We start from the raw sequence: 23,335 nt of genomic DNA, 5'->3' as shown, positions 1-23,335 counted from the left end.
GTTTGGCCAGGATAACCACAGCTGTTGCACAGGCAGACTCAGTACTTGAGGACAGTGTGGTTGTGACATGTAAGTCACTGGCATTAGGTCACATCACACAGGGTTAGGTAGAGTTTCCCGCCGGCCTGACCTTCTTATGCATGAGGTGTCTGCACCTGTGTGGCTCATCAGACTTCTAGAGTGTGGACTTCTCACAGTCCTCCCGTCTCACTGAAAAGGAAGCCGAGCCCTGCCATGTAGCTAGTCAGTGGTAGAGGCAGAACCAGAACCTAGGTTTCCTGCACCCATAGCTTAGCTCTCCCATCTTCCCAAGTGTGAGCTGTCTGCTAGGGAGCCCTGCAACTGGCATTGTCTCATAGCCATTCACTAATTCACTTTGAGCCCCGGTTTCCACCCTTGACATTGGCAAGTGTCCAGGATATTGTTTGAAGACCACATGGTTACTCCGGTTTACCTGCAGAGCATCAGCCCTTGGAGGATGTTCCTCAGCTAGTCTGCCAGTGTTGGAGCAATATAACCTACCACCTAGTTCTAAAGCCCCGTATGCTCTCTGCAGATTTATTTCTCTTATATGTCCCTACATATATTTCCGTAATCCAGTTTGCTTATGGAATGAGAATGGTAGTGTGCTGGGCAACGTTGAAGACAAGTACGTTTGTTTTGAAAACATTTTTTCCTTTGTATTATGGATTTTTAAATTAAATGTATCAATTTGTGTATTTAGGAACCTGTAGCATTCTCTACTGTTCTGAATATAGCAGCATATAAAGCTAGTCTGGACAGTTTGGTGCTGCAATTTTCTCTTTTTATTGTAAGAAGGGATTATGTTTGATTCTGCAAGTAAATGTATGAAATCAGGGAAAGGAAACATTTTGAAATTATTAATTACATGGTTGTGTTTCTGGGGGGTGATTCGCCTGGGGCTTGCTTGTTTGTTTTCAAAAGTCTCACTGTACTGCTCAAGTTAGCCTTAAACATGAGGGCCTCATGCCTTGGCTTCCTGAGTGCCGGGATCATAGACATGCATCACCCTGCCCAGCCCTGTCTTCTGATTTTCTAGGGTTATTCTTAGCAGATCAAGTGGTTCTTGGGAATGAACAACGATTCATGTTACTTCAGACATTTTTAATTCCCTTCCCAGGCACAGCACACCCATGATGCCATCACGGAGGCCGCCCAGCTGATGAAGGAGGCTGTGGACGACATTATGGTGACCCTGAATGAAGCTGCCAGTGAAGTGGGGCTTGTGGGTGGCATGGTGGATGCCATCGCAGAGGCCATGAGCAAGGTAGGCCTCAGCTAGCTCCTAGAAAGAACCCCTTCAACCACATCTCCATCTCTCTCACATACCATGATCTTCTCTGGGAAACTGATTGTCAGTCAAGGCGGAGACCAGCAAGACTTCTTTTCCTGAAGGGTGTAGCTAATGAGCAGACCCAACATATTATTCTTTCTTAATTCATCAGCTCTGTAAACCACTGTGTAATTCTTCCCAGTTCATATGTGGCAAAGTGGACATTGTGAAAGAGTCATTGGTTTCCTTGTTTGGAAAATGGAAATAATTACCTACACCTTGTGTCCTTGTCATAGGCCTGTGATGGGGTACAAACCCCAAGAGGAGGTAGAAAGTGATTTCTGGGTGTTAGCACTTGGGATGGCTACATGGGAACTGGGGAACTTGCGAAATATAAGACCCTGGACTCCACCCCGACTTGGTCTGTTTCAGTCTCAATTAAGTGGGACCTAGGAATCTTTAATGGGACTCTCAAACGCCTTATGCTGTTGGCATCTACTTAAATGCATAAACCATTAACGAGTGTGTGTGAAAGGCCATGGTGAGCTCTCAGAGGCGACAGTTATGGGGACAACAGGAGTCATTTTCTTACTCAGCAACCAATCAGTTGACAATGTTTCAGATTGAAGAGGGTTTCAGCTCCATGGTTTCTGTTTTTCCTGCAAGGATTCTGTCTCTAGTCATGTCCTTTTGATAGTGTTGGGGTAAACAGTTGTTGTAAGAGAATGCCTGCTGTTGGATTGTGAAAACATCAGTGTAGTGTTTCGGGATAATATGCAGTCTTAAATTGCTGATGGAGCGATTAGTTGCCCCTGTCTCTATAAAGGAATGATTCCATGGAATGATCGTTAGAGTAAGGGCCCCTCAGCCTTCTGCATCATCTTCTCACTAGTGAAGGAGCATGCATTGGACCGTGTCTCCCTTAGAAGACCTGAGGCTCTACTTTCTCAAAGTCTCTATCAGTAGCCACTGTGTGCTGCTTATGATTCAAATGTGGATGGCTTGGCAAATAATAAGTAAATTTCCCATCCTCCTCAAGGCCATTGAATGAGACTCAGGAGATTTTGTTTGACTTTCAGAACACCAAAACTTTGAAAGCAAACCACGTGTCCATCAGCAATGTTAAATAATGGAGTTCACAGTTTCTTAGTAGCAGTTAAAAGTCAAACAACCCTCTTTTTCTTTTTCTCAGTATTAATGTAAAAATAGGGAAATGTCCTATAAATCCCCAGAAAGTGAAAGGCGGTCCCTGAAGTCTTTCTTTGACAGCCCATGAGCCTCACTTACTGTGAGATTTCCTCAGTTGCCTGTCCAGGGCCCACTGTGATGTCAAGACCTCCATCCAACAGATCTTGCCTCACTCCCACCCCTCTCCATGCCCCTTCCCCTTTGCTGATGCTGTCCTCACAATAGTTGGTCCCCCGTGTCGATTTTCACACCCTTTGTTGCCGATCCTGGAATATCATTGGGTGCTATTCAACATTGTGGTGATGAAGAGGTTGATAGTGGTGAAGTGGGCAGGCTTTTCCTCCACTGGAGTCTTTGACTCCCCAGCCCCCTCCGTCTTCATAGTCATCCATTCTTCCTTTTCCTAATTGCTGGTGCAGGCAAGCAGCGGGTTGTTCTTAGGTGCTCCAGTTCTCTGTTGTTGACTTAGACCATCATCACTAGGTGTTCCCCAGCACAGATGTCGGTGGGCTGTAGTATTGGTACGGGAGTCCTTGGTGAGGTAGATTCTGCCTCCTGTCCCATCTCATCTTCCACCACTCTGTATTCTCCTGGAAGCATCTCCAGACTCACGCGTATTGCCATGTGCTAGAATGCTTTCCCTCTTCCTGGCGTTCCTTCCCTACTGTTTATGTGGACAACCTCCTCCTTATCTGAAAGATTTAACTAAATCACTATTCCTCTGAAATACTGCCCACTCCTGTAAGATAGAACCAGGGCCCCATCTTGCCTGTGTCCTCTGGATGTCTTACACCTCCATTGGAATTCTGATTATAGAAGTTGGAGTTGAGTTTGGATCAAAACACCTCTGAAGGCCTCTCTATTTTTCCTGAGTTTCTAATTCTTACAAGTACAGCCTCCGCTTGAGCAGGCTTCTTATGACTCCTGGGCTCTTCTCTTCTCCACAGCTGGATGAAGGCACACCTCCAGAACCAAAGGGAACATTCGTTGACTACCAGACAACCGTGGTTAAATACTCCAAAGCTATTGCCGTCACAGCTCAGGAAATGGTAAGGAGAAAAGGAGCCGCCCCACCCACTGTGGGTTGCCCTTCTGTCTGCCGCCATCCACGTCTTCAAATCTGGGATCTGAGCTGGAGAGAGTGGCCAGCCCATGATGCCAGTTCCTCCCAGACGCCAGCTCCTACCTCCTTTCTGTAGTCCCTCTGGCTGCTTGTGGTCTAGAAGCCCCAGAGACTTGGGCATGAGGACAGGAAACAAGGCAGAAGGGAACATTCGAGAAGACAGGAAATAAGAAAGAAGGTGGCATTAAGGAGGAACGAGTCTTACTCATCTCTGAAAGGACTCAGGGTGTTTTAATAGATTTAAATTCTAGTATAAGAAAGGATATTTAGGAGTAAAATAGTAAAAAGATGAAGCTGTCTGACCAAATGAAATCATAACACTTGGGCAGTTAGTCTGTTAGGCAGAATTAATGTGGTTTCTTTTTTTTTCTTAATTCCTGACAGCAGAAACTGTGTCACTTTTGAATGTAATTTTTTTTTCTCTGAAACATAATGCAAAAACACTGTGCCCCATGAATCTGCGTAAGTGGCGCTGGGAAGCAGTATGTGCTCTCTTGACATTATAGGGTTACATGAAGGACGACAAATGAGACCTTCAGAGAGTGAATGCCTAGAACGTGTTCCTCTGCCCTCGGAGTCCCAAATGCTGTGGATTAGGGACAATTGCCACATAAGCCCGAGCTGGGAATTGAAGTGGCCGAGGCACCGCTCTCACTGACTCTGTCATGTAATTGTGTGTCCACTAGAGGTTGAGCTTGGCTCACAAAGGCCTCCCTGCCTGCTCTCCTCATGCATGGGAACTCTGTACCAGGCCTACTGTTTAAATGAATGTGGCCTGAGGAAGGAGGGAGAAGTCATAATCACTTCTGAGTGTCCTGGCAAGCTGGAGCTACCCCAGGACCATCCTTTCAGGGGAGGGCAGGGAACAGATCAAAGGTCTCTTACTGTCCAGTGTGGCAATGGGAGGAGGCATTTTTGAGTGGCATCGTAAAACTTTCTGGAGAGTCTTCTGGACCAGGCTTTGAGCCAGGCTGTGTCATGCCTTGGCACCTGTGATTCCCAGCAAGCCCAGCCTCCAGTATATGGCCATCCTGAAGTAGCTAGCCTAGGACTTTAGGTTGGAGCTAGGCCACTCTTCACCTGGCAGGTAAAGAATCTTTGTATTCCTGTTGACAGGGTACAAATGGTACCACTCAAGATACAACTTCATTCTCTTGGGATCCAGGTTGGGTCCCTTGGAACCCAATTTTGGATGAGGGCTGTGACATTATGTCTTAAAACATGCCTTAGATGGGATGGACATTCCCGCCTCGGTAGAAACAGAGTCATTTAAAGAGGCTTTTTAAAAGCCTTTTAAGCTGGGCATGGTGGCACATGCTTGTAGTTCCAGCCCTCAGTAGGTAGAAGCAGGGGGATTAAGAATTCAAAGCCATCCTTAACTACGAACTGAGTTTAAAGACAGCTTGAGACCTTGTCTCAAAAACAAATGGAATAGCCCTTTAAAATCAAGGTGTTAAAGGGCATAGAGAATGTCATCAGCAAGGTGGTTCAACAGGTAAAGATGCTTGTAACCAAGGCTGATGACCTTTGTCCAGTCCCTGGAACCCACACAGAGGAAAGAACCAAATCCTGTGAGTTGTCCTCTGACCTCCACATGTGCATTGGAGTACACACAGACACACGCACACGCACGCACGCACGCACGCACGCACGCACACCTACAAATAAAAATAAAATATATTTAAAAGAGCGGAGAGAAGAAATCTAGGGCAGGAGTGAAGTCCCTGGAAAAGAGACAAAGAATGTCTTTTAGGTGACCTGGAAAAAGCAAAAGCAGAGACTGGGTAGCATTAAACATTGGCATGCTGTGCTGAGGTGCGGAGAGACGGGGTGTGTAGACCACCACATTTCTGGCAGCACCTTGTCATGCTTTGTACCAATTTGCCCCAAGACCTGATTCCCTTCACTCATTCCCTGATGTTGGCTTCTCCCCTGAGTCTCATTCAGCGCTTTGTAGCAGCCCGATCCTCAGATCCTCTCTTGCCTAGATCCCCAGTAGAAACCCAGAGCAGGGTACACCATTCACAAGCCTTCTTCCTCAAAGTTCCTTGTGAGAATTCCTGTGGTGACCCCCAAAGGACAAGCTTCCTGAGATTGGCCCCCAAGGACCCGGCTCCACGCTGCACGGCCTGAATGCTGAGCATGTGCCTATCTGGCCTGTGCTGCGGGGCCGTCACAGCTCGGGCCTGTCACGTGCAATGCAGCATGGCCTTTGCTTGAATTGCCCTCCACAGTGCCCAGCCCTCATGCAAGGCCTGGCCTTCACCTTCCCTAGGGGCTAAAAGTGAATGAAACCCTGTGCCTTCCCGGGGTATTAACACATGGTTCTGACGCTTCTCTTTGTGTATGTGTGTATGTATTTGTGTCTTGCTTGTTTTCTTTTTCCAGATGACTAAGTCGGTTACTAACCCGGAGGAGTTGGGAGGCCTGGCTTCACAAATGACCAGTGACTATGGGCACCTGGCTCTCCAGGGCCAGATGGCAGCAGCCACCGCCGAACCAGAGGAGGTCTGCCACCTTAAGGCCCCTATCTTAAGAAGCAAATGCACGGTGCCCATTCCTGGGGATGGGAGAGGGGAGGAACCTGTAGTCTAGTTCTACAAGACCCCATCACAGCAGCCAGGAGCAGGTTTCACTCCCACTACTGGGCCACTGATGTCCCAGATTCACTCCGATAGCCCCTAATTGTGTCCAAAACATGGACCCTTGCTGAGGCCAGCTGACCAAAAGCTTGGGCCCCCTGGAGAGTGGGCTCTCAGACGGAAGAGTCTGTTTATAAAGAATTCTGTTTAAAATGTTCTGCCAGCTTCCTTGCAGCTACCCATCAACCTCTTAAAATGCCCAAAGCTGGGGCTGTCCTTCCTGCTTCCTGCCCCCCACCACCACCCCACCACCCCCCGGCACATCCCACCAATCATGCTTATGGTTGCCAAGTTTCCCCAAAGTATGAGACCCACATGTGGGATTTTGTATCGCCTGTCTTGAGGAAAGCCTGCTTGCCATGACACAAAGCCCAGCCTGGAGGTGCCTGGCTTTCTAGAAACTGGCCTAGATTCCACCCACCATGACACCTTCATTGTGCTCTGCAGAACCCACCTGCCTGCTTTTTCCCTTTCCATGGAGGCCAGTGTAGACGTGGCCTCCGCAAGTTTGTACTCAGAGTCTTTGAACAGCAAGTCTGACCACTGTCAGAGAGCAATCATCTCTGGCGGCTATGAGAAATGGAGGGCTGGTGGCGGCTGTGTTAGTGTGAGCACCCGGAGGAGTGTCTAGAACCCAAGAAACCATGTGGCTCCTTAGAGGAGGTTCAGTCTGGGATACACAATGATGGAGGGACTACAGGAGCACGGGAAGATACAGGTAACAGTTCTGTGGAAAGCAAGCCGCTTGTTGAATGTGTATCCTGTTCAGGATTTTCCTAAACCTTTGGGGCTGTGGAAGCCACAGGTTTGTGACTGGTCTGCTCATTTCCCTGAAATGACAGACATTGTCCCCACCTACCCAGTGCTGCTGATTCTGCTGGGAATAGTCAGGACCAAGTGTGTCTACCAAAGGCTTTTAGAAACAACTGTAGCAACACAGACCCAAAACACATCATTTTCTAACATGTGTCGTAACAATGCATGTGAACAGACCTAGCATATATATGTGCTAAGGTACACATATATATATCCAGCATGGGGTTCCTTCGGTTTCTAACCATGTCCCTGTCTTCAGATTGCAGAGCACTCACTCAGTTAGCCTCTGCACGAATAATTGCATTTGTGATAATTATGTTAAGTCACCAAGAGAAATACTGGATCTTGTTCCTTTTACACAGCTCCCCTCTCCTCTTCCTTCAACTCCTTATACTCCTCCTTCTCTTTTCTTTTTTAATAGTCTCCCTGTCTTAGTAAGACTAGACTATAATTCTAGTCTGTAATTTATCTAGACATATAATTCATTTGATCAACATGTAATTTTGAATTTCATAAACAAGAAGAAGAGAACTTGTGTTGAAGTCAGGGAACGTTAGTACAAAGGAAAGAATTGGTTTACTTTGAGAGGGGATTGAAAACAGATACCGTGATTGCCGGGGAGGTTTGGACCCCTCGCCATGGAAAGCTTTGTACATAGGATCCACCCTCAACTCTCTGGATTTGGAACACTGGCCTGCCTTTTCCATAACAGAGTTCTCCTGAGCTGCCCATGCCAGTGCAGGAAACAAGCAGAGCCTTGCTGCAACACAGAATCCACAACAGCATCCAGGCAGCCAGGAAAAGAATGCATCACTAACGTCACAGCACATCACTTTGCTGGGTGCTGGGTTTTAACCTCTGACATTGTCAGTAAGGTTTTCTGTTTTCAGTAGGGCATCTTGAGATGTATTTTACAGTCCAGGCACAAGAACAGTGTGACCCACAGCCAAAAATGGCAGCGAGAATATAAGGTTACTGGTGGCTTGTGCAGGAAAGTTCTCTGTGTACATTTGCCAGACAGATGCTTGGGGGGGAACTGAGAGGGTTAGGAGGTCCCTAAAGCAATGTAGGTTTTTTTTTTTTTAAGCATACCAAAATTGTGAAAGTTATTTGTATACCCGAGAGGGCCCCATATCCCAGCATGTGAAAACATTTACATCTAGGGCAAGCGGGAAGCCTTTCCTGCAGAGTCTGCGGCATGCCCCACTGAGTCCAAATTCTGGTCTTTTCCACAATGTGACAATTACAGGAAAAGCTGGACCTCAGTCCTTGAACATCAAACAGGATCTTTCTCTGTTTATTTTTCCATGGAAAGCTCAAGGCCTTGTTAATAGTGCTGTGGAAAGTCTTCCGAAAAGTGAAACCCCCTCTGACAGCTTTGCAGCTTAAGATTAGTCCCTCCCTGAATACAGAGAAGAGAGAGGGCAGGGAGATGGTCAGTCATCTACAAGCATGAGGCCCTGAGTTCAGATCCCCAGCACCCCTGTGAAAAGCTGGTCCTAGCTGCACATACCTCTAATTTTAGTGCTGAGAAGATAGCGCCATAGTGTCGGGGCTCACTGGTCAGCAAGTCTAGCCAAATCATAGAGTTGCAAGTTCAGCAAGGGACCCTATCTCAAAGAATAAGTTGAGAGAATTGAGGAAGATACCTGACATTGACCTGTGGCCTCTACATGTGCATACTTGGGGGCATGCACCCCCATACACATACAGAAAGCGGAGGGGCTGAAAATGGGGAGGAGGGAAGGGAGGATAGAGGGAGGAAGGGGGGGATTGAGATCCTAGGGGCTACAGCTCCTAAATGTAAGTCCTGGGGAAAAGATTTAGTGACTGTAGCTCTGTCTCTGGAGAAAATCACCTCACCACTTTGTAAGCCAGGGAAAGAATTTGTAAAGCGACTGGCCAGGAAACGTGCCTGCACCCCAGGTGGGATGGATGTACACTCTAGCATTTAAAAAAAAAATTCCCACCTAAAACTTGCTGTCTGGTGGGGAGAAAGTGATGCCTGGTTCCGTTCACACTGTTTCTCCTGTTACATTTTCTAAGTTGATCCCACAAGTTCCAAAGCCACCCTTGTCTAACTCTCCAGGCAAGCAAATCTGGACCCAGTTGCTTTAAAAGTTTGCAAAAAGTCATCTCATTTTGTTTTGTCTTGAGCAGTAAAGGGAGAATGATCCGTTTTTCCTAGACAACTCTTCCCCATCCCCATTGTAATCAGATCTAGACTCTACCAAGGCTGGGGCTCCCCCCCCCCCCAATTTCCTTTAAAGCACAAAAGCAGATGGTTTCTCCACAGTATTTTTCTTTGAGCAAGAAGGGAATTGAGGGTTTTTCCTTGAGGCTCAAGTAATGCTTTCCCAACGTTGCCAGTTAAAAACCCCAAGCTCTGTGTCTTTGAGCAGCATTCCTTTATACTAAACACTGGTCGTACATTCAATCCACCCTGTGGGTCTTGCAAAGTTGGGCCAGACTTGCTGAGAAATTTAATGTTGCTTTGGGAACTGGGCAATGCTTAGTGCTTATCAGTTGAAACACAATCTTAAAAAGTGTGTTCCCTTTCTAGGAAGCTCCTCCAGCCATAAAAATTTCCAGTGAAATTGCCAGTAGACTGTGTTGATTCTGTGGTCCTGTTGTATTTACGTAGTCCATCATCTCACAGTAGTGAGAGTGATGAGCACCAAGGCCAGGTGCCCTGGCGGGTCCTGTGCATTTATCTTCAATGAGGTGTGCAAGCCAAGCCTCATCTGTTCTCCATTTCAGAGATAAATAAACTGAAGCTCAGAGAGTTTAACAAAATTCTGTTCTTATTAAAACCACTCTTAAAAACTTAGAGGGTTTTTAACTTTTTATTTTAAAATTCTCTGGGTGCTGCTTCCACGGTTCCCTTCTCCCCTGGTGTCACCTGCAGTCCCCTGTCATTTGGGGATCTGTCTGTGGTCATCCTTCATGTAAGAGCTCCCGCCTTTAATTTACTGCAGACCCTTGGATCCACGGTGTTAAACTTCGTGGAAGCTTTTAAAGACCAAGTCGAGTTCGAAACTAATATCACATCCCCTGGCTTCACCTTGATGTCATGTGTAAGCCACCAACATATCTTGAAAATAGATCTGTCTGATTATCTCAGCACTTGGGCGGCTGGAGCAAGGGGATCCAGAGTTCCTGGACAGCCTGGGCCACATGGCTTGACTCTCATCTCAGACAATGAATATTTGAATGGCGTCCCCACTGTAAGCAAACATTTTTCCCCCACTCAGTGGTGTGTCCTTGCTGCATCAGTCCAGACATGTATAGAGCTGGCATGCTGTGGACGCCCAGGCTACCTTTCCTACTGTGTATCCCAGAGAGGGTCAACGGGACAGCCTGAATTGTGGAGAGCCTCTGCAGGGCCCGGTGCTCACACTAGAAAACACCTGGAAAGCAGACGCTCACCCTTCTGCATCTGATGAACTTTCTACTAAGTGGCTTTCAAAGCCCTGTGGTCCTTTTCCTCCCCAAAGCAGTCAGTAGTTCCAAAGTAGGAAAGCAAGCATTACAGTCCTTCCCACTCTCCAGAGTGACTCTTCCCTAACTTGTGACTAATAAGATAAAAGCAGGAGATGGTGTCCCCTGGGCTGGAATCTCCCCAGAATTATTTACAGTACCTGAGACCTTTTGGTAAACGTTCTTGATCGATGCTAGAAGAAGCAGCCCTGGCTTGTAGCTAGTGTTGATTCTTGACAGTAACACTGACTCATGCTTGAAGTTTTTGCTCTTCTCTTTAGTTGTTTACCTGGCCTGGAAGGCAGTTCATTTGTGGCTGTATTTATCAAACTCAAAGTGAATACTGATACAGAACAGAACCAGAGGAATGCATGCTTAGGGAAGGTGGAGAGGAATTGAGTACTGCTTGAAGGAGACAGCTAGCAGCTTGGCTATAGTGACGTTTATTTGGCTTCTCTTAGGCAAACTACTACCCCCTTCTAATTGTGTAGTCCGACATACTTAATGAAATGCATGCCCAGGCTGGGGCTGTAGCTCTGTTGGTAGAGTGCTAGTCTAACATGTGTGAGGCCCTGGGTTCTAGCCCCAGCCCCACAAAGACTGGATTTGGTATAGCACATGTCTGTAGTCCCAGCACTTTGAGATGTGGAGGCAGGAAGATCAGAAGTTCAAACTCATTCTCAGTTACAGTCAGTTCAAGGCCAACCTGGATTATATGAGATCCTGCCTTAATTTATTTTAATCAAGCAAATAAATAAAGTAGGAATGCATGTCTGATGAGCCTTTGGAGCTAAAAAGGGAAGGTCAAACCCAACTCAGGAAACAGGAAGCCTGGGTTCTATGTGATTGCTTTTGCCATGTATACAGCACAGGAAGGGGTATTCTGTTTGGTAAATATACCAGTTTTATGAAAATCTGACCCCTTTAATTATGCTTAATGACAAAGGTGTACTTTGAACTCATGAAATGTATAGAAAAAACTTGGTGTACTAGAGTTCAAGCTGAGGAACATCTATTCCTCAGGTATATTCTCTCAGGTAGCTTGGGATCCAGATAAGCTAGACCCTCAGAAAAGATAAACACACAGACATAATGTTATGCTATCCCCATGAGCTACAAGCTTGCTTAATGGAGGCCGTGGGCATTTTTACAGTCGTTTCACAGGAAGGTAAATCAACTAAATTCCGTACTTCACCAGAGATCTAAATAGAATGGAATTTTCCTAGCCAGGCTCCCAGAGGGCACAAGAGAAATTTTCCACCTAGGGCAGGCCTTGATGGCAGGGTCCCTCACACTCCTTCCCGCTTCTGGCTTTGCCTCTGTAGATCGGATTCCAGATTCGCACACGTGTGCAGGACCTGGGTCATGGCTGTATCTTCCTGGTGCAGAAGGCAGGGGCCCTCCAGGTGTGCCCCACAGACAGCTACACCAAGCGGGAGCTGATTGAGTGTGCCCGTTCCGTCACTGAGAAGGTAAGGGGTCCCCCCTCTGGGTAAGATGGATATAGCCATTGTGCTGATCACTGACATTTAATGTGACCAGCTCTGGTGGGGATGAAACCAAAATTCATCCAGCTAAGGCGGCTATCTCCCTCACCACCCACATCCTCCCCAGTGGAGGTGCTGTCACAGGCCCTGAGAAATTCAGAGCAAAACAGAGGCAGCCCTGGGAAAGTCAGGAAATCCCTACAGATGGCCCTACCAAAATCAGCATGGGGAGCCAGCCAGGGGAAGGCTGATGCCACAGCCCAGCCTGTAACAGTTGGTCTCCCTTCCCAAAGGGTTTCTAAGTGCTAGAGCTGGGACAGAAAAATTGAAAGAGCTAGGTAGACTGGTGCAGCTGAAATCCCAGCATAGGGGAGGCTGAGGCTGGAGAGCCAGCCTGGGCTATGTAGTGAGACCCTATCTCCAGAGGCAAAAACAAACAAGACTGCAATCTGCTTGCTATGTGACCTCTTCATTTATATACCATGAAGCAGAGTGTCTCAGAGACTTTGGACAGTCACCTGATGTACCATGTGCCTGCCCTGGGCTTCTGAGTCTCAGGGCTGCTGTTCTGAAAGACGGTGGTGGTCAGGAATGCTGTCAGCAAGGCTTGAAGAGTTTATCAGTTACATCACTTGTCTTAGCCCCAATGTCCTCATCCGTAAGATGAGCACACAAATGTATGATCTCTGACTCACAGAATCAAGGTGTGTAAAAGTGCCTGGTACTGTGCCAGGTGTGTAGTTAACATTTAACAAATCCTAGCCCCTAGCCTCTGTATGCTTTCCTCAAAAATCCTTTTCTTCCATGAGGTTGCCCTAGCTGACACGGCCCCATTAGATCCTCCCTTCGAGCCCAGTAGAGCTTTTATACTCCCAGCGTGCCAGCCCCTGGCTTTGTTTCTGTATCAGAGTCCTTCTGTGGTAACTGTTGCAGCTGCAGTAGCGCAGGCTGGAGCATCCATGCTCCCTCCCCAGTTCCTCTTCCCTTCTGTGTGCATAGAGCCCTGCATTGTTCAGAAACTTGGCAACAAGGCTGGAGGACTGGGCAGAGGAAGTGCTCCATGGGAATCTGCTCACAGAGGCTGCTCTGTCAGTCAGCCCTGGACCAGGCTAAGCCTCCATCTGGCAACCTCCCCCAGCCCACAGGACTGGCCAGCGCCTGGGCTCTACAATAAGAAGTTTAAATCTCTCAGCTGGAGGAAGGCACCTTCCTCCCTTCAGAGGCCTTGCCCCGTAGTTCCCCAGGCACCCAAGCTGCGTGCAGAATCATCCTGAGCTGGCCTTGATCTTGCAGCCTCTCACAGCAGAGTGGCCTGACTTGGGACATGTAGAGAAGGACAGAGGTACGGAGGTGGCCAGTTCCTAGCCACTAGCTTTTTGGCTATTTCTTGCTGCAGGTCACCCTACCTGTGTATCTTGTTTCTACATATCTTGAGGTGTAAGTAGGGTGTCTCCCATTCATGAACCCATTGTCTACCTTTGTGTCAGACCTAGTGACAAGTAGGTGCTCAGTGAATACCTATCTTTGGTACACTTCCACAGCGGGTGGGTCTGTTTCTGGGCTCTTCTTTCACCCTGGCTGAGAATCTCTCTTACACACACACTCAAGACATCTCATAACTTCCAGGCCTTTGCCGCCCATCCTAAGAGTTCTTTCCAAAAACTTTTGACTTCATTCCCAGACCAGCTCTGTGTTGGTCTGGTTTGTCTTTTCCTGGTGAGACCTAGTGACATTTAAGGAAGCGTCAGACAAATGAGGAGGTGTCCTAGCTGCATTTGTTGCTGTGATAACATATCCTGATTAAAAAAAAAAAAAAACAGCTTAGGGAAGAGAAGGGTGTATTTTAGCTCACAACTCCAGGTTACAATCCATTTGTGGGGTAATCACAGCAGCAAGAGCTTAGGACAGTTAGTCACATCGCATCCACAGTCAAGAGCAGAGAGAAATGAATGCCTGCATGGTTCGTGCTCAGCTAGCTTTCTCTACTCTTGATACAGTCCAGGGCCCCAAACCAGGGAATGGCACCACCCACAGTGGGCTCACCTCAATTAACCCGGTTATGGAAAAATCCACAGCAGGAGCGTTGACTCAGTGGTCAAGAGCACCAGTTACTCTTGCAGAGGATCTGGGTTTGATTCCCAGTTCCCACATGGTGGCTCACAACTCTCTGTAACTCTAGTCCCAGGGGTTATGACATCTTCTTCTGGCCTCTTTGGGTATAAGTAAAATAAAATGAAAAAGGAAGAAATCCCTCACAATAGGTCCACGAGCCAACCTGACCTCAAGACAGTCCCACACTGAGGCTCTCTTCCCAGGTGAGTCTAGATTGCGGCAAGTTGGCAGTCAGAACCAACCATCCCAGGAGAAGAAACAGTTCTTTGTGGGCTTCTCTTGGAGGAAATGGTCCCTGTGTCCATCCTGCCAAACTATACCCGCAAGTCTCCTGAGACCTGAGGGGCACAAGAAAGAACATCCCAAACTCCATGCCTCTATTCATGCCTTGACTCCCCTGCTTGTTCAACATGCTTCAAGAAGTAAATTTGCCTTATAATCCCAGCACTGATGCAATAGGAACAAGCAGAGCCCTGGGGACTCACTAGCCCATTGCTCTAGCAGAATCTGTCAGTTTTCAATGAGATACTGTCCCGCCCCATGCATCCCACCCTGCCACCACCACCTGGGGGTAGAAAAAAGTGTAGTTTGGTGAGCAACGGAAGAAGACATCTAGGGTTTGATCCCTGGCCTCACCCCTACTCCCCGTCACCCACACATGATGTATACATAAGTGTATTTGCAAAGCATTTACGTGTGTCAGCATGCGTGGTCAAGAATGGCAGGTGTATACAGGCAGAGATTAAAGAGCCTTCAGCTGCCCTGTGACAAACTGTTTCTAATCTGTAGGACAATGGGCTGTCCTGAGAACAGAAGAGTGTACTTGGAATCCCTGGGCAGAACTGCCTCTCTGCAAAGAGACTAGAGAGGCATTCTAGAGGGGTCCTGGAACTATATCTCACAAGATAAGCACATCAGTGCTGTGGGAAGAGAGCAGGACAGAGCACTCACCCTGAGCAGGAAGGCAGCTGTGTGGGGACCTTAGTAGTTGGCAGTCTTGACAAATGGTGGTCCGGTGGACACACGGTATGATTGTGAACGTGTGGGGCAATCAGGCTGTGGTTGTAGCAAGTGTCTCTGGGAACAGGAAGGGATGAGGGTAGAAGCTGGCACTGGGGGTTTCTGATATGGAGTGTGCCAGGGTGAAGCCCTTAGCCAACCTGCTGGACCCTCAGGCCATTGCATTACTACTTAGCGGTGGACAGTGGCGTGGAAGAGTCCTACTGGACCCACTCTGAAAGTGGCCTGTCCTGCGTGGCCAGGTGAGGGATGAGCATTAACAGTTAGTCATTCCTTTCCAGACCTAACTGGAGGAAGGGGTGGGAATTGCCACCCACGTCTCAGGAGCATAAACCTGCCCCCTCAGTATGGTGTCAGAAGCATCATCATACTTGGTGACTTGACTTGGTGAGCGCTGCCCTCCAGGAAATAGTAGCGACCTACAAACACCTCATTGGTTTGCACTTTGCACATGTTATGTTTTAATTAACCGTTTTACATTTAAGGAAGCGGAGGCTTGGTGCGATGACGTTCGCTGCCTAAGGTCAGGTGGCCTGTGAAGGGTGAAGCTGGTATTCAGATACAGGCTCCTGGCTCTAAGCTTGGCCGTTAACCTCTGTGAAATCAGTCTTTTCAATGGTGGTGCACTTTTTCAGTCTTTCTCCGTTCCCAGGCTCCCCTTTACATCACCTTTCTGCTATACAGGTATCCTTGGTGCTGTCCGCTCTCCAGGCTGGGAACAAGGGGACCCAAGCATGCATCACGGCTGCCACTGCTGTTTCTGGGATCATTGCTGACCTGGATACCACCATCATGTTTGCAACGGCAGGGACGCTGAATGCAGAGAATGGCGAGACCTTTGCAGATCACAGGTACTGGGCAAGACTCCAATGGGCATACCTAAAACCGGTGGTCACATTTGGTCACCCCATCCTGTCCAGGACTCAGAAATGTGATTATCCACTTTGATATCAACAAGATTCCCAGTGGGGGACGTGAACCATAGAGTCAGGATAAGCTCCATTGACAAGTTAGAAATAGCCTTCCCCAATGGAGACTAGCTTTTTTGTGTTTGCACATCAGGGAGTTGCCCCTCTGACTGCCCACAGACCCAGCAGGACAGGAGAGGCGGGAGCAGGCATATTTAGCAGTCACTTTCCAAAGCCTCCTGCTTCTTTGGAGCCTTCATTAAGCATACCTGTGTCAGCAGCTCTGCATATTTACTGCTGATGACCCCTAAACCCTTACCATGTGTCCAGCCCCTTTCTTGTTTCTCCAACCTGAGTGAGAGAGTGAAGATTCAGTGCTCTGCTGTCTCTTTGGAACCTGGCCCCATGGGCTCTGATTCGCAAGCATGATGTACAAGCCATGCACCCCTTATGTAGCTAGGAAATACCTGAAGAAATTGTGGGGCCATAGGAAGAAGCTAAGCTTCTACCTAGCCACAGTGCTGGACTCTTCTCTGGAGTTGTGCTCCCAGTCTGGCTACATACTGCTTGAGGCTCCAACCTCATGTGCTTGGAAGACTCCCCTCCCCTTGTGAGGGGGGTGAATCACTGGGGCCTCTCTTTCCAAAGCCCCTGTGAAAGAATTTCCTTCCTCCCCAACTTGCAAGTGAACAAGTTTTGTTCTGTTTTTCTGTCTCTCTGACCTCCCTGCTTTCTTAGGGAGAACATTCTGAAGACAGCCAAGGCCTTGGTGGAAGACACGAAGCTGCTGGTGTCAGGGGCCGCCTCCACTCCAGACAAGCTGGCCCAGGCAGCTCAGTCCTCTGCAGCGACCATCACCCAGCTTGCCGAGGTGGTCAAGCTGGGGGCTGCCAGCCTAGGCTCTAATGACCCTGAGACCCAGGTATGGATGGGGCCTGGGGACTGCCTTTCTCTTTTTCCTATACTCCCTGCATCAAGCTTCAGAACTGGGGAGGTTAAGCAAGTAGCCTTTGAAGTAAACAATACGTGTGCATACTTGGTTGCAGAAACAGATAGGAAGCAGTTGACAGAGACGTGGACTATGGTGATGGTTCAGGGGTTGAGACAAGCCTATGGATTGGGGAGGAACCTAGAAAAATAATTCAGCCAGGCCTGATAAACAATTGGTTGAAGAAGACAGTGTGAGGATAAAGGGGAGGGAAGAGTGTCCTGTGGTCAGGCTAGAGCAGTATACAGTTTCATGAAGCCAGAGAGTGAGTCATCCATGAGGGGAGAGCCAACCTGACCAATCCACGAGGGGAGAGCCGTCCTGACTCAAGAGAGGAGGGGGAGTCCCAGTCTAAGGCATGTTGAATTAGAAGTGTGAGACAAGCAGGTAGAACCGTTGAGGACATGAGTGTGCCCCTGTGCATAGTTGTGACTCGGGTATCACTGGCTCTGGACAGTGTCTGCAGGCACAGAGCAGGAAAAGCATGGGATGAAAGAAGGGTTGTCAGATTAACCCTGGAGAACTCCAACCTTCAGGCACTTGCTGGGAAAAAAAAATGCCTGGAAAACTTCAAGAGAGGCCAGAGCTGGTGATGGACAGCCAGAGGGTGTGTGCGACCTGCAAGAAAGGAATGTTCTCACCTATAGAGACACTGGGAGTCAAGACAGGTGGATGTTTGGGGACAAGTGACCCCAGCTGCTGGCATTGGGTATGGAGCACATGCAGCTTACTGCCGGAGAAGGCTGGCTCTGAAGCAGAGTGGGGGACTGGAAGAGTGGGAGGGCCCTCCGGTCAGGAGGTGGCGATCTTGTTGAAGTGACCCACCTGAGCCTTCATGGCCTGTCTGGACAGTCACTGCAATCTTTCATGTTTGAAGCCAGCACACCATGTATAGCAGCACCTGGCCCGTGCCAGATGTTCCGGTGGTCTTGAGCTGACAGCCAACTGCGATCCTCTCCTCTGCACTCATCCCAGTGACTGAACAGTAAACACATTCATGGCCGCCTGCGCTGGGTCAGCAGTCTAGTCTACTGGGCCCCACACTAGATAACTCTTGCCCTTCAGGCCTGGGGAAAGCAGTGATGACTGAGCTAATTAACTGGGGGCCACCAGCCTTGTTTCTGTGTACCCGCCCCTTCCGTTTCCACTGTCCTCCAAGACAATGGAGCCCTGTGAGGGACTTTCTTAGTGTTTTTAATCCCCCAGCTCAGTTTCCTCCACCAGCACTGGACTTCAGATACGCTGTTTGCACAGGGCTTCTGCAGGGACCCAAGGTGGTGGTCCCACCCTGGGGGGAAGGAAGGAAGGAAGGAAGGAAGGAAGGAAGGAAGGAAGGAAGGAAGGAAGGAAGGAAGGAAGGAAGGAAGGAAGGACTGGAATCCCTGTCCCTGGAGTTGGAAGCGCAAACCCCGGCGCTCTTCTTACCCAGCTGTTTTTGAAGAGAAAGAGTATGGATCTTTTCTGCACAGAGAAATGTGTTGAGTTGGTGTGGGATTTATTTCGTTTGTTTGAAAACATTTTTTTCTCAACAAGTTGTATTAGGCGCAGGAAGTAGAGAATCACAAAGTGAGTCCTTCAGCCACCGCGAATCCTCAAGGACTTCTAGTGTTTCCTCTGCCTTCCCCTTCTGCACAACCTCTTCCCCAGCTCTTACTTGCATTTCCTGGGTGAGAGCAGTTAGCATGCCTCTGCAGACCTTTAACTGCCCTGCTGTGGTCCTTAACTATAGGTGTCCTGGGGGACAGCAGGGCTCTAGAGTTTATTCACCCCCCCCTGCTTAGCTGGAGCTCCTCCCTGCCCCTCCCCTGTCTCCCCAACCCCATTCTGTTTGGCTTATGAGGATGATTGTTTTATGAGGATGACTGCTTCTCTTTCTGTGACTGACTTCCTCTCTTGAAATGCACCCCCACCCAGGTCCGTGCATGTTGCATAGTGCAGAATTCCCTTTTTAAAAGCCAGTTAATATTTCACCGTGTAGATCTGCATTTCCTTTACCTAACTATCTGTTGACAGGCACATGGGTTTCACTCCCATCCTGACTGTTGTGGGTGATGCTGCAGTGAACCTGGGAGCGCTGATTTCTCACTTAAATTCTTTTTTTTTTATTTTTTCTATTTTTTGGTTTTTCGAGACAGGATTTCTCTGTGTAGTTTTGGAGCCTGTCCTGGGTCTCACTCTGTAGACCAGGCTGGCCTCGAACTCAAAGATCCACCTGCCTCTGTCTCCCAAGTGCTGGGATTAAAGGCTTGTGCCACCACCACCTGGCTCATTTAGATTTTTTGAATAAACTTCTAGAAAAAGAATTACCAGAAGGTTCTATTTTTAATCTGGGAGCAGGGCAGCTACACCATTCTGCATTCCGGCATTAGTGTGTCAGAATTCTTATTCCTCTACCCCTCACCAGTACCTGTCCTCCTCACCTTGATAACAGCCTTCCTAACAGGTGGGAGGTGCTATTCCCCCTGTGGCTTTGGTCTGAGTTTCTCTAAAAGTTATTAACATTGAGCTTCTCTTCATAGATCCATTGGTTATTTGTGTATCTTCTTTGAAGAAATGTCTGTTTGGGTATTTTTCCCATTTTTTAAAATAATTTTTTTCCTAGGTATTGTTGTAGGGGTGCTAATAAAGGCTTCTCCTGCCCTGATTCCTGGACAACTGACTAACACACAGAGGGGACATTTTTCTAAGCAGATTTTAAATTTAATTTTATTTAAGTAAATAAAAATAAATCAAATATCTGTTTTCAAGATATTTAGAAGGTTGAGGGTTTTTCGTTTTGGATTTTTTTAATTATATGTGGGGGTGTGTGTCCGCATCTGGATATATGTACATGAGTACAGGTACCCAAGGAGGCCAGAGGCATCCAGGCCCCTGGAACTGGAGTTAGAGACAGTTATGAGCTACTTGATGTGGATTCTGGGAACCGAACTTGGGTCCTCCAGGAGTAGCCAGTGTTTTTAACTGCAGAGCCATTTCTCCAGTCCCCGGAAGCAGCAACGTCTAATGAGAACTCACTTAAAAAAAATAATAAATTGGGGGGCCAGTGAGATGACTCAGCAGGTAAACCACCTGCGACACAGGCTTGACAACCTGAATTTGACCCCCAGAACCCACGGAAGAAAACAACTCCATAATGTTGTACTCGGACTGCCATACATACATGGTGGCATACACACTAATAATAATAAATAAAATTTTTAATAAATTATCTTTTTTTCAAATCTACTCAGGGGAAAAAAAAAAAAAAGATGTTCCCCCTGCATGTCAGTCACCTGTGGAGTAAGCAGGTGGGACCGTCCTTCCCAGACACTGATGTTAGCAGCAGCCCTGTGTTAGCAGGCTTGCCATGCCTCCCTCTCTTGCTGCACCTCTTTGCTGTTATAGGCTCAGGAGAGAGTGTCAGGCCTTCACAAGCCTGGCTGGCCCCAGCTGTAGGTGCAGGAGGTTGACTGGGGTCCCTCTGTCCTGTTGAGGCAACACCACAAAGGGTGTGGAAGGTGGCAGGAGACTGCAAAGTCACAGTTTCTCCATGTCACTGCTGTCTGGAGTTCCGGAGTCTCCCAAAGGCTTTTATGTTTATTATCCGGGGTGGTCCTCACTGGATGAAGTGGAGAAGGCTGGCACTGCTAATTCTGCTGGTAGATGAGCCAACCCAGGAGTGTGAAGGTTAAGACTGGGGCGCCTAGCATCATACTGACCAGGGTCCACACGCCGATTCCCGTCAGTTCTCCCTTTGGCTGGTGCTTCAGATCCCAATTCCGCATTCGAGACAGCGTCATCTCCAGGATGGAGCAGGCCACCTCTGTCTTCCTTTTTTCCTCAAGATTCACTGAGTGCCAGCTGTGTGCCAGAACATGTTCCCAGGATGAAACCAAACAGTGCCTGTTCTGACCTCATCAGGTCATGGGAGAAGATAAGTCATGGACAAGTGAACTAATTAAATGGTGCCATGGACTACTACTGCTATAATATAAAACAGGGCCGTCTGATAGCAGTTTGGTATTCGGGAGTTAGACCCATTGCTAGGGTGGTCAAGATAGGTCTCCTGGGACATGCATTCAAGCTGAGCCCAGAGGATGGAAAGAGCCAGGTTCCAGGTAATGGAGAGCAGGAGTGAAGACCTTAGGCAGAGATGAGGGGAGACTTCCCAATAGGAAGAAAAACCCATGTGTCCGAACACGTGGTGTGGGGCAGAGAATTGCAGGAACCAAAGCTAGAGGGGTAGGCAGAGTGTCATGGAGGCCTTACTGCCCTAGCATGAAGCCGACATTGTGTTATCAGTGCTTCAAGGGTAAGTGATGGTACTTCACTGATGGTATCTCTGCTCTAGCAGCTTTTATCCAGTCAGAAACAGGCTGTTGGCAGAATTGGGCAGCTAGGGGACTGTGTACTCAGAAACCACCCTCAACATCAGCATCCGTCTCCACTTGAGTGTCGGGCTATACATTTAGTTCTCAACCTCGGCCTTAGCATGAGTCTCAGCAGCAGCCGTGGGGGTAGCCTCTCTATTAGCTCTGTCATCATCGTTAGCAACAACAGCAGCAGCAGCATCAGGATTGGCCTCCCTGAGCTCCAAGGGTGGCTTCCTGAGTGGTGGTTCATGGTGCAGGACATAAAGCTACTTACAGATAAAGGGCCTCCTCCTTCCCGTGTCCTTGCGCCCTGGCAGAAGTCAGCACCCAAGGTCATCCTCCCTCCTTACCAGCCCCCTGCTCTTTCAGGTGGTACTGATAAATGCCATCAAAGACGTGGCCAAGGCCCTCTCTGATCTCATTGGTGCTACCAAGGGAGCTGCCAGCAAGCCGGCCGATGACCCCTCCATGTACCAGCTCAAAGGAGCCGCCAAGGTAGAGTGGGACTCCAGCTGGGGCTGAGCCTGCAGGGGTATGAGGATGCGGACTCATATGCCAAGCTGTTGGAAGGGTGAACCTCAGACCGCGTGCTCAGTGCTTTTCTCTTCTTGTGCAGGTGATGGTGACCAACGTCACCTCTCTTCTCAAGACAGTGAAGGCAGTGGAAGATGAGGCCACCCGGGGCACAAGGGCTCTCGAGGCTACCATCGAGTACATAAAGCAGGAACTCACGGTGAGTGCCCAGCAGCTGTCGCCCTCAGCTGGCCGCCGCCATCTGACACATGACTGGCACATGAGCGTCTCTGCACTTTTTAATTTAAAGAGCTTTTACCCAGAACTCCTGGACTGGGGAGGCTTACTCACCTGTCTTCTCAGGTGGCCTGTGTAGCTGGTGACTAGGATCTATGGGGACTGTTTGTGAGACAAGACCTCCCGTCGTCTAGGATGGCCTCAAACTTTGATGTAGCCAAGGATAACTTGAACTTCTGATCCTCTTGCCTTTACCTCCCACATGCTGGGATTACACGTGTATACCACCCACCATGCCTGGTTTTAGGAAGGTCCTGAGGACTGAATTCAGGGCTTGCTGCATGCCGGGCAAACATTCTACCAACTGATCTATATCTCTAGCCAGAATGTAGCCCTATATCTGGAGGATTGATATGTAGCACTTAGGACAGTCCGGGCTTTATTCCATCAAAGTGGCAGTGTGACACTGGAGCATTGCAGAAGATTTCTGGCCAAGAGAAAAGTCAGAACGGCAGCTTACACAAGCCTTGTCTTTAGATTGTGGGGACCAGATGCATTCTTTCTTGTCATACTGCTGTTGGCCACAGCCCACATGCAGAATGGCAGCTTGAGGTTTGCTGTTAGGGGAGAGGCCCAGATGCCTGTAGGTGAGACACTTCTTCAGCATCCAGCTCCTTTCTGTTTGAGGCATCTCTCCCCATAGGGGCATTAGCTCTGTTCATTCTTCCCTCATTCCAGCCTTGGAGAGTCATGGGCAGCAGGAACTGCTACAGTAGAGGTATTCTCTGTCTCCTCTGTGCTTGGCACAGTTGCACATCACCCCATCCCGATACCCACAAATAGAAATACACAGGAAATGAGTGGTTTTACCCCAAGATTTCTTTGTAGTAGGTATGATCACAGATGTAGTTTTTTAGGGGGTATGCAAGCACTTGGGAAGTCTGCGTCTGCTGCAGGCTGCTCTTCGCGCTTTCAGGATCGTCTGGGAAGGCAGCATGAGGCGCAGCACTAGAAACAAGTGATTCCCCTGGAATTGGGAGGGTTTCCTTTGTCCCTCCTTGAATGGAGCCAGATTAGGAGGTACAGTTAGTTCATAGTTGTGTTTTTGGTTTTTGGGGGGTGGTTTTTTCAAAACAGAGTTTCTCTGTGTAGCTTTGGAGCCTGGCCTGGAACTT

At 48.4% G+C, this 23,335-nt stretch overlaps 1 protein-coding gene across 2 annotated transcripts in view; it reads left to right on the top strand.

Annotated features, from left to right (window-relative positions):
- Window positions 1-23,335, top strand: part of Tln2 (talin 2) — a 423,718-nt gene that overhangs the window by 363,106 nt on the left and 37,277 nt on the right. For both annotated transcript variants that reach the window (XM_036191895.1, XM_036191894.1), the window contains exons 43-50: window positions 1,142-1,288; window positions 3,430-3,531; window positions 5,994-6,113; window positions 11,869-12,015; window positions 15,847-16,013; window positions 16,809-16,992; window positions 21,780-21,905; window positions 22,027-22,143. In XM_036191895.1, the coding sequence (XP_036047788.1) occupies window positions 1,142-1,288; window positions 3,430-3,531; window positions 5,994-6,113; window positions 11,869-12,015; window positions 15,847-16,013; window positions 16,809-16,992; window positions 21,780-21,905; window positions 22,027-22,143 (1,110 nt within the window). The remainder of the gene's footprint in view (window positions 1-1,141; window positions 1,289-3,429; window positions 3,532-5,993; window positions 6,114-11,868; window positions 12,016-15,846; window positions 16,014-16,808; window positions 16,993-21,779; window positions 21,906-22,026; window positions 22,144-23,335) is intronic.

Source organism: Onychomys torridus, chromosome 7 (assembly GCF_903995425.1).
Source record: "Onychomys torridus chromosome 7, mOncTor1.1, whole genome shotgun sequence".
NCBI lineage: Eukaryota > Metazoa > Chordata > Mammalia > Rodentia > Cricetidae > Onychomys > Onychomys torridus.
This window is presented reverse-complemented; position numbering and strand designations above follow the sequence as displayed.